This window comes from Trachinotus anak, unplaced genomic scaffold (assembly GCF_046630095.1).
Source record: "Trachinotus anak isolate AG129_WGS33_773 ecotype Australia unplaced genomic scaffold, CSIRO_AGI_Tana_v1 ptg000016l, whole genome shotgun sequence".
Taxonomy (NCBI): Eukaryota; Metazoa; Chordata; class Actinopteri; order Carangiformes; family Carangidae; genus Trachinotus; species Trachinotus anak.
Window position 1 is genome coordinate 12,232,657 of NW_027273867.1, and position 9,964 is coordinate 12,242,620.

The window sequence follows — 9,964 nt, forward strand, 5'->3', positions numbered from 1 at the left end:
GAGTGTGTGTGTGTGTGTGATATATTTAATTGTAATCAATATTTTTAATAGGACTACATTACTTTTTGGATTTTTTTTTTTTAAATTGTGGTATTTTATTACCTCGTCTAACTTATTCTAATAAACTGTTGCTCCTACTCTTTATCTATATAGCTTTTATTGTAGCCTATATGAACTTTGAAGTGCGTCCAACTCTTACATGGTATTACAGCTTTATCTCCATCCTGGAAGCTTAGGCTCGGTGCCGTGTTATTCACAAATAAAGGCACTGCTTTAGGGGCCAAAGTATTAAAGATATTTTGTCTGAAACGGATTTGTGTGGCTCTTTATCCTGATCATTTATTCTGATCGGCCAGCACAAGCACAGAAAAATCTGTTATAATAACCTAGGTTTTAAACTATCAGACTATTTCGCTTATTATTTATGTATTAGCCCCAATTTACAAAAAAAAAAAAAAAAAAATAGCATGCAAATGACTTCCCTCTAGCCATTCATCATTTGAATGATTTATTTCTGACATGAAGCCGTTCACTCTCTTCCAGTGGTCTGCCCTGATCCGTCACTTTGCGGATGAGCTCATGTCATGACCGCAGCTGAGAGCCCATGCTTTGTGCGGGGCGGACCACGCCCCGGCCCCGGCGTGCGGTGCATCGGGCTAGGTTAGCACGCAGCTGCTACATCCGGGCGCTCCGCTCGGTTCACAAGCCTTGCGAAGATGGCGACGTCAGGGAGGAGTGCATTATTATCCTCCACCTCAACTGGACCTAAGAGCACACTGGAGAACTCCAACCCAGAGGAGGACGATGGACAGAACCTGTGGTGGGTGATACGTGATTAAAGCTGGTTTAATGTGGGCGGTGGGGGTTTGTGGGCGCAGAGGGTCCATTGTGCTGGGATGAGGATGGTTTGACAGCTAGCCCGCTAGCGACGCTAGCTAGCATCAGCACCAGACCGCCTTGGCACTGGTGACACGGCAGCACTTTAGCTCGCTTTAGCTGCTCACTATCACTCGTTGTTTGTTATTGGATGAACAAGGCGTGTTTTTAACGGGGCTGCTCTGTCTGCAGGTCCACCATCCTGAGTGAAGTGTCAACCCATTCAAGATCTAAGCTACCGTCTGGGAAAAATGTCCTGGTCATGGGTGGGTATCTGTGTCTGCCTGCAGCCTCCTGGCTAGCTCGGAGGCATCGTTAGCTGGTGACCATCTCATCCTGGAGGACTTAATACTGCTCAATAGCTGAGTTAGCCTGCTCTGGACCGATGGTGCTTTATTGTTCAAACCTGGTAGCTGGTGCGTTGGCTAGCAGGGGGAGACAGGTGTATTTTCTGAGCGCACACACACACACACACACACACACACACACGCGCGCGCACGCGCACACGCACAGCCTCCTCCTCATCATCTAAGGAGAGGGGATCGGGCCGCTTTGAAACACTGCAAGTCATTCTAGCATCCAGCGATGCTAGCAGCAGCTATGTGGAGATGATGCTGAGAGGACGAGACAAACCATCGGTCTGTTGTTTGAACGGAGCCATTGAAGCAGAGACGGTGCCTCCCTGTCTCGCTCGGTCCTCATGCTGTCCGCACACACACACACACACACACACACATTGTCTACACATCCGCCTGGGATTATCCGCAGCCTGATACTCATTCCAGCTAATCAGCGAGTTAGTTACCGATGTTTAAAGCCATTTGTCTTTCATGCTATCCACGACAACATCAGCAAGCTCATGCTTTATGATGCATCGAGTCCCCCTGTCGGTTTAAGTTAATATGGCACAGCTGAAGAATGGATGCTGCCCTGACCTTATCACACAGACAATAACAATGTTATGCTGAAGTTAGCAATAATAATGCTAGGACAATTGCAGATACTCTGTCAGGAGATATACAGTCTGTTAGGGCTGTTTGTCCTTCATGAAAAGTACATGAAGGATCAAGCTGCATGGCTCTAGTCAAGAAGAGATTGGATTGTTTACAGTGTATGTGTGCACACATCTGTGTCTAGCTGCAATGATCTGTCGATTAATCATTTAGTTGATTCACAAAAATGTACACGCAAACTATATTGCTCCTCAATTACTAGTTTAAGACATTTTTCAAGCAAAAACTGTCAAAAATATTTTCCAGTTCTAGCTTCTCTATTGTGAGGATTTGATGCTTTTCTTTGTTTTATGTGACAGTTAACTGAATGTCTTTGGTTTTCAGTTTAAAATGTTACTTTAGGAAATTGTGATAGGCAGTTGTCACTATTTCCTGGCATTTTATAAAACAAATTACAAAATAAAATAAGAAAGTAATAATGAATGATAATGAATAGTGAAAATAATCTTAAATTGGAGTCCTATATTTGGGTAATTTTGTGCATGTCCTAATTTTAGATAGGATGTGCACCACACACTATCTATTAACCTGCATTTATTAAACTTGAAGTGTGTAACTACTAGAGTTCACAGCATGATAGAGGACAGCATATGTATGGAATAATAGAATACATGCTCAGCAGTGGTGTGATGTGTTGGCTGTCAGTTTGCCACCATAACAATTTATGGTTAATCCATATCATTATAATTTTTTATTATAACATGACATGACTGTATGTTACTGTATGTCATTTACTGATTTTATGTGTTTAGGTGAGGTGGGCTCGGGGAAGACCACCTTGGTTGCAAAACTACAAGGGGTCGAAGAGTACATGAAAGGGCGTGGCTTGGAATACCTCTACTTCAGTGTCCATGACGATGACATCGATGGTAACCAGCAAACACTTGCAGTTCATAAAATAAATTACTTCGTCCATCTACACTTCTCTTTTTGCCTTCTAAAATAATCCAGCAGTATGGTTGTTTAGAAGCGTGTACTTATCTTGATGTATTTTTGTGTGTGTGTTTAGACCACACCAGGTGTAATGCCTGGGTGTTAGATGGAGACCTTTACCACAAAGGTCTGCAGGGAGTAGCTGTGCCCGTGGACTCGATCAGCAACACGTTGCTGCTGATAACGGTTGACATGTCGCGGCCGTGGAACGCCCTGGACTCCCTCCAGAAGTGGGCTGCCGTCGCTAGGGAACACATCGATAAACTCCGGGTCGCCCCGGAAACGCTGCGGGAGCTGGAGCACAGACGTGAGTCACACTGACAGCAGTCAGACTAACCGGGAGATAAAAAAGTATACAGCAGTGTTTTTTCATACATATTTACATCCTCCTGGGTGTATGAAAAGAAAAGCTGTCAGATAAGGAGCCTCTTTATCAAAGCTTTGGTGTAAAGCTTTACATTGGACCACAGGCAAGGGATTTGTGTTAGGAGGAACCCAGTTATGAGAGTGATAACGCTACATGTTTAAGATGATAACCCCTGCCAGGACTTAATATCATTGTTTGTGTGTGTGTGTGTGTGTGTAGTTGTCAAACAGTTCCAGGAGTACACAGAGCCAGGCAGTGGGGAGGATGGCACCCCACAGAGGAGGAGTGAAGAGGAGGAGAGCGTGCTGCTGCCATTAGGAGACAACACACTCACACACAACCTGGGCATACCAGTGGTGGTTGTCTGCACCAAGGTACACACACTCACTATTGGACTATTGCGTTAACATAGTTTCGTATTAAATTGAAATGTATATGACCCTGTTCTGCATGTGCTCTATTAGCGTTATATATTTGTTGAATCTCTTTACACATGTTCACCTCTGTTTGACACGTGCCTCTCTGTCCTCAGTGTGACGCCATCAGCACATTGGAGAAGGAGCACGACTACAGAGACGAACACCTGGACTTCATCCAGTCCCACATCAGGCGTTTCTGTCTGCAGTGTATCCTTCACCAAATCAGCATTTTCTCATAGATGTTTCCTTTGGCTGGTGTGAGCTAAAAGCTGCTTAAACAAAAAAAAAAATTACCATCAAAGAGAATAAAATGAAACAAGTGTATATATGCTGTTTTTATGGGCCTGCTAGTCAATACAATCGACTGTGATTTCCAGGTCAGATGCAGAAATTTGGATCAGGTGCATTACAAAGTGTTTTGTTCTCAGGCCAAAGGCAAATACCCAAGCAGAAGTATTATTGCAGTAGTTTGGCCACTGTAAGCTGCATTTGAACTATTGTTGTTGATATTGCTTTGTTGCAAAGAGAGTTTGATAAAGGTCACAGATCACCCGGCACTGCTTGAGATTGATTTTCAGAATCATTTCTCCAGTCCATGCTGTGTGGACGCGGTTATTACATTTTCAGTGGTTATTGTGTTTAAAATCAGCCACGATCACACACTGCCTCAATTCTTCTGTGTAATTGTAGCAATTAGTCTGAGATAGAATCTGTTTTTCTCTTGTGCTACTGTTAGTAAGAATTTAGTTTTTTGTCACTATGGTGTTAGTTTGATTTTGGCTCCTGTATTTTGAAATTGCGGTGTTATTAATGCCCTTGACAGCTGTGTCAGATGGTGCGTCTCTGGTTTACACATCAGTGAAGGAGATGAAGAACCTGGACATCCTCTACAAATATCTGGTCCACAGACTCTACGGCTTTCCCTTCCACTGCCCCGCACAAGTGGTGGAAAGAGATGCTGTCTTCATGTAAGCCTGTGTGTGTGTTTATGTCCAAGGACTTGTACGACCACCTGTATTTGGTTTGTAACCCCCCCCCCCCTTCTCTACCAGTCCATCAGGTTGGGACAATGAGAAGAAGATTGCCATACTTCATGAGAACTTCCAGACAGTAAAAACAGATGACACCTTTGAGGACGTAATAGTCAAACCACCAGTCAGAAAGGTACGAGCTCCCACTAAACACCACCCAACTTCAAAAGATTCTCTAAGACACGCTAAGCAAACAGTGCAGCAGATTGAATATTCCTGTAATGTCCTGTATCATTGCCTTCTACATCCTTTTACAGTTCACAGCCAGTGCACTGAGCTTAACCCAACATCCCTACAGGGATCACAAGTTTTATCCAGTCTTATGTATTAGCTGTTGTAGAGCTTTAAGGAAAAGCTGGAAGTGAAAAAGACTTTTAAAGTTGTATTTATTTTTTCCTGCCTCTCACCAGATTGTACATGAAAAGGAGATTCAGGCAGAAGATGACCAAGTGTTTCTGGTAAAACTGCAGGTCAGAAAACATTTCAGTTCTCTTAATGTCATTTGGTTTGTTACTTGTGGGAACTCCAATTAACTTGAGGGTCTTGATATTTTAATTGAATACTAATTGGAGTGAGTGTTCATATTGTGCTCTAATTTGCAGTCACTGCTTGCCAAACAGCCCGCTGTGTCAGCAGGGCGACCCGTGGTGAGTGTTCCTGTTATTTCTAGATTTGGCTCATAAGACAAGGTAAACGCTCTCTGCAGGGTCCATATGTGTGAAATAAACTGTTCTTTACAGGACACGACTAGCAGAGCACCCACCGGTTCCCCCAGGACGAGTAATCGCTCTGCAGCGGCCAACGTAGCGAACACCATGCCACAGTCAGGTACGCTATGCATTTCATCGCTGCACCGACGCACCTATGACCATTGTTCAGTCATTGCACTGCTGTGTGTGTGTGTGCTTAACTGTGTGTTTTAACTCTGCTCCCTGTGTGCTGCAGGTCAGACCAGTGAGGGGGTGTTGGCCAACTTCTTTAACAGTCTACTGACAAAGAAGGCGGGGACAGGTGGACCCGGGACGCCAGGTGGCGGTAACAACACTCCAGGAACTGTACGCAAGTCAGGTGAGAACACACACACACACACACATACTCACACTAAGTATTATATGTTGTCACAGTGCTCTGGTTCTGTAGGGTAGAGCAAAAATGATATTTATTTGTTATTATTCAGTTGTGTTTTAGGATTAATGCCATTTTCAGACACTTTTTTTTGGATTTCACTTTTCATCTGCCACTATTTTCTCAACTCTGTCCTCTACTCCAGACATGAACATAACACATGGTAAAGAGATTCATGAAATGGTCTGAGTGCATCTCCCAGCCAAACAAACACACACTCATCCTCATCATCATCATCATTATCATCTCTCTGCCTGTTTGTAGCTCTGTGACTGTATTTCTTTCTAAACTACACTCATAGTGTTTGCTGTCGATTCTCACTATTAACATCATTCATAATGTGTGTATGTGTGCGCACTAGTCAGAGGATGCTGGCCACGTTAAGGTGTGTGTGAGAGAGATACTCCTCATTTATTATTGCTTGTGTATGTCACTGTTCATTGTCAGAAGCATCCCTTTCTTTTGGACTCCTACCTGCACCCCCTCCCTCCTCCTCCAGGTTTGCTGGGATCAAACCTCCTGTATCACCATTTTCTAGGACATGAACTGGCCTGAGGATTATAAATGATCTTAATATGTTTATATACACTGTTCCACTGCGCAGATTATATAGAAGGCACTGCTGCTTTTTTTGAGTCGAGAACTGAAGCAGTGGTCCAGGAGATGATCCCATTGCTGTTTAATTACTTTCACAACACATGGCTCTGTTTTGTTTTCAGGTTGTTTGCAGTCAGTTTTATTGACTTCAGAATTTCAAACAGTGGCTTTTGCTAATGGGGTCATGTGAAACAGGAAAGCTCAGGCATATTCATCATGACAAGTTGATTGAATCCAGCTCATATGTATCAGAATTAATGTATTGTTTTCCTGTTAGTGGCTAAATCCACAAATGTGTAAAGTTAACAAGGCAAACAGGTTTTGAAGGTTCAGATCCTTTTGCTTTTCTGTTTTTTATCCACTTAAGTGGGGAAAGAGATGCCAGTTGTAGTCAGGATGTTGCCTTTATGGACATTTTCATCCCAAATCTTTCCTCTTTTAACCCCCTGTCTTTACTTTGCTCCCCTACATTTAATTTATTTTTTATTTTTTGGCATGTGGCATTGCATCTCTTCCAACTAACATCTGTCTTAGGCATTGCACATGATTGTTAATAAGGCTGGGCAATATCAGAAAAACATCTTTTGACACTTGCAAACATATTGGCTATACACAGTGTACATCCTAATTTATGCATTCTCTGCAAAATGGCTTAAAGTAGATATTTTATAGTTTGACCCATATTTTTAATGAGAAACCTAGGAAAAGATACTCAGGATAAAACAAACATGTTTTGAATTGTGACAAATGTCAACCACAGTTTAGGGAAAAGACAAAGCTTGAGTCAGATTAGAAATACTTAACCTTAAAGCAGAATTGCATCAAATGTCTGTTTTCCACTGAGTTCTGTTTTGAACTTGATACTTACACAGGAAAAATAATATAGAACCGGAGTGGTTGCATGCTGACTGAATTAAACTAAAGATGTCACATAAAAATGTTGACAATCAACATTTTTCAGTCATTGCAATAAGAAGAATTTTACACTAAAGTAATGCTTCAGATATTTTTAGTGCAATAAGACATAAAATGTAAAAAATAAACATCTGTTTGTGCGTAAAAAGCATGAGGCAGAAAGGTATGAGATGATAAAATTTGTATTACTACACTGCAAGTTGTAAACAAATGTAGGTGCCATGAATACATTCAGAAAGGAATGGATTTTGTAGTAATATTAATGAGGTTTGTGATGGTCTGTTTCTTAGTGTTCATAATATGTCATTTATTAATGTGCAGTGTGTGGTTTGAGGAGAGAGGGTGTTTTTTGTGGGCCGCCTCTTATTTTTTTTGTTTGTTTGCCGTGATTATTCTGATCCTAATTTTGTGCACCTTAAAAATAAGTTGATATTTTTCATGAGCAGTTATTTAACCTACTGTGGATTTTAGCTCGTCTTTTCGGTAGCGCGTCAGATAAAGCAGACTAGGCCCGACCTCAGACTCTCAGCGACTTTTAGTTTGTTTCCTGCAGTCGCTTCACAAACAGTCTCAACAAATGTACAACTGAACAACAGCAGCTGTAGCCTTGCTGCTCCCCTTCCTGTCAAACTGAGGTGACGCAATGCAGTGGAAAAAAACCTAATTAACTTCACACACAAACATTTCCATGTCAATCCAATGATATATAGCAAATATTTAGCTTATATTGACATTTTCACCCAGCTCTTATTTTGACCATGTGTAATCATACTTATTGCATTGTGTCTTAACCACTCGTTGATGCACTGGATAATGATGCACTGGATTAAAGCTTGTCAGCCTCTGTGGTAGTTTTCTCTGTGATATTGTACTAATTTCAACGGTTGTCTGTATCCACCCACACCTGATGCAGGTTCCAAGCTGGGCCTGAGCGATGTACAGGCGGAACTGGACCGCATATCCAGCCGGGAGACTGACTCCGACTTGCCCAATGCCAACGACACCCCTGCCACCGACGGCCAGGACACATGAAGACCAACACACATCACCCTGCTCTCCTCGCCTCACCCCCTCCACCTCAGTCACCTTCCACCTTCCTTTGTCCCTCCTCCCTCCACTCTCAGCTCCTTCTCCATCACAAAGATGTGGGGAGAAGGAGGGAAGTAGGGGAGAAGGAGGGGGAGGGGACACAGTTTTTCCCTCCCTTTCCTCTTTCACGTTCTCCTCAAGGTGAAGAACACGCCCTCTCTTCCCCTACGCCTTCTCCCATTCCTCATTCTCCTTCCCCTTTCACTCCTTTTCCTGGCTGTTACACTGAGGGCCAGTATTTGTCACTGTTACATGACTGTCTGTTACATGAGAGTAGATGGGTATGGGGGACCAAGTGGGGGTGTGAAGGTTGGGATGGGAAGAAGTGTGGGGTGGGTTGAGAAAGACCGATTGCAAGAATGAAAGCATTTTATCCATCCATTTATTGTGATGGTACAGTTAGTGTTTTTACTGTAGGAACTGCTGAAGGGCGCATGTTGAAGAAACTGCACTTAGGTACTGTAGGGACGGTTGTGTGATTGTGTGTTTAATGTATGTGGGGCAGTTGTGCTTGGCCGGAGGAAGAGATTGAGAACATAAAAAAAAAAAATATGCCTGAAACAAAATTGCAAACACAGTCTTGTTTTTTTTTCTTTGTTTTTTTTTTTTTTAAGATGAAGGGACAAACATACCAGTGTGTGTATGTGTGTGTATATGTGTGTGTGAGTGTGTGTGAGAATGAGGCAGACAGAGAGAATTAAGTTACTTCAGCCTAGACCTGTTTGTTGAGAGATGTTTGGCTGTTTGCATTTCCAGCAAAAAAAAAACAAACATTACTATGCTCTTACACTACAAGCTCTCAAAACGGTGCACACACTATTATTACCGCAGCCCTGTGTGCTGCACTACACAAAGCAAGTCTGACAAAAAAAATACTACAAAAGTTCACACTCAAGCACTAGTCCTATGTAGATGGCACCAAAGGTCCAACATGACACCCAGTTCTACAATTGGCCAAAACTTCCCCTGTTGTTACTTACTGCTCAAACCTGTAGATAACAGACAGTACACTGAAAAGGGAGGGTGGTAGAGAGCGGGTGGGTAGTTGAGCTTTACTTGTACAGAACGACGCACTAGTGATTCAGTTCCATAGTTACTGCTGGCGGGGTGGTGGGTGGGCAAAGGGGTCAGAACATGGGAGGGTCACATCAAGAATGTACAGTCATTGTCTCGCTGATTGGTCCTGTTATTTCAGAGCTCTGTGTTGGCGTTTGTATAATCAGATCTGTTAATCAGTCAAATAAAAGGTGTATTTATTCGGATTCATCCACCTGGCTTCTCTTGATTTCTTTACTGTGGTCATTCCCCCTCTCCTCACACTGCATGAATAATAAACACAGATAAACACAGGTTACAGCTGAGGATCCTTCAGCTAGATGACTTGGGGTTTAGCCCTTGTTAGAGAGAATCCACCTGCTGAAGTGCCCTTGTGCAAGAGCTTAAATTGACATAAAATCAACTGGAAGTTATTCACTTTTCAAGGATTCAAATATTTTTGGAGCACTGGATGCGCGCAATTTATCCAAAGGGCAAACAGCAGATGATGGTCATAAGTGGTTGTTAACAGCTGGCAGGCAGCGTGTTAGGCTAATAGAGGAT

At 42.7% G+C, this 9,964-nt stretch overlaps 1 protein-coding gene across 1 annotated transcript; it reads left to right on the forward strand.

Moving 5' to 3' along the window:
• The first annotated feature begins 664 nt into the window (after positions 1-664).
• Positions 665-9,631, forward strand: dync1li1 (dynein, cytoplasmic 1, light intermediate chain 1). The gene is made up of 13 exons (XM_071500257.1): positions 665-820; positions 1,069-1,142; positions 2,642-2,758; positions 2,899-3,129; positions 3,409-3,563; positions 3,722-3,815; positions 4,441-4,576; positions 4,661-4,772; positions 5,050-5,109; positions 5,242-5,286; positions 5,380-5,467; positions 5,585-5,707; positions 8,190-9,631. Exons 1-13 carry the CDS (start codon positions 717-719, stop codon positions 8,306-8,308), a joined length of 1,458 nt encoding a protein of 485 aa, XP_071356358.1. The 5' UTR covers positions 665-716; the 3' UTR covers positions 8,309-9,631.
• The last annotated feature ends 333 nt before the right edge of the window (positions 9,632-9,964 follow it).

What these genes read in the sequence shown, in the direction of transcription:
- dync1li1 (XM_071500257.1), top strand. Translation starts at nt 717, where the DNA reads ATGGCGACGTCAGGGAGGAGTGCATTATTATCCTCCACCTCAACTGGA. An exon ending in TGGTGGTTGTCTGCACCAAG is followed by an intron (nt 3,564 to 3,721) that starts GTACACACACTC and finishes CTCTGTCCTCAG; the next exon opens with TGTGACGCCATCAGCACATT. An exon ending in TGTCAGCAGGGCGACCCGTG is followed by an intron (nt 5,287 to 5,379) that starts GTGAGTGTTCCT and finishes TGTTCTTTACAG; the next exon opens with GACACGACTAGCAGAGCACC.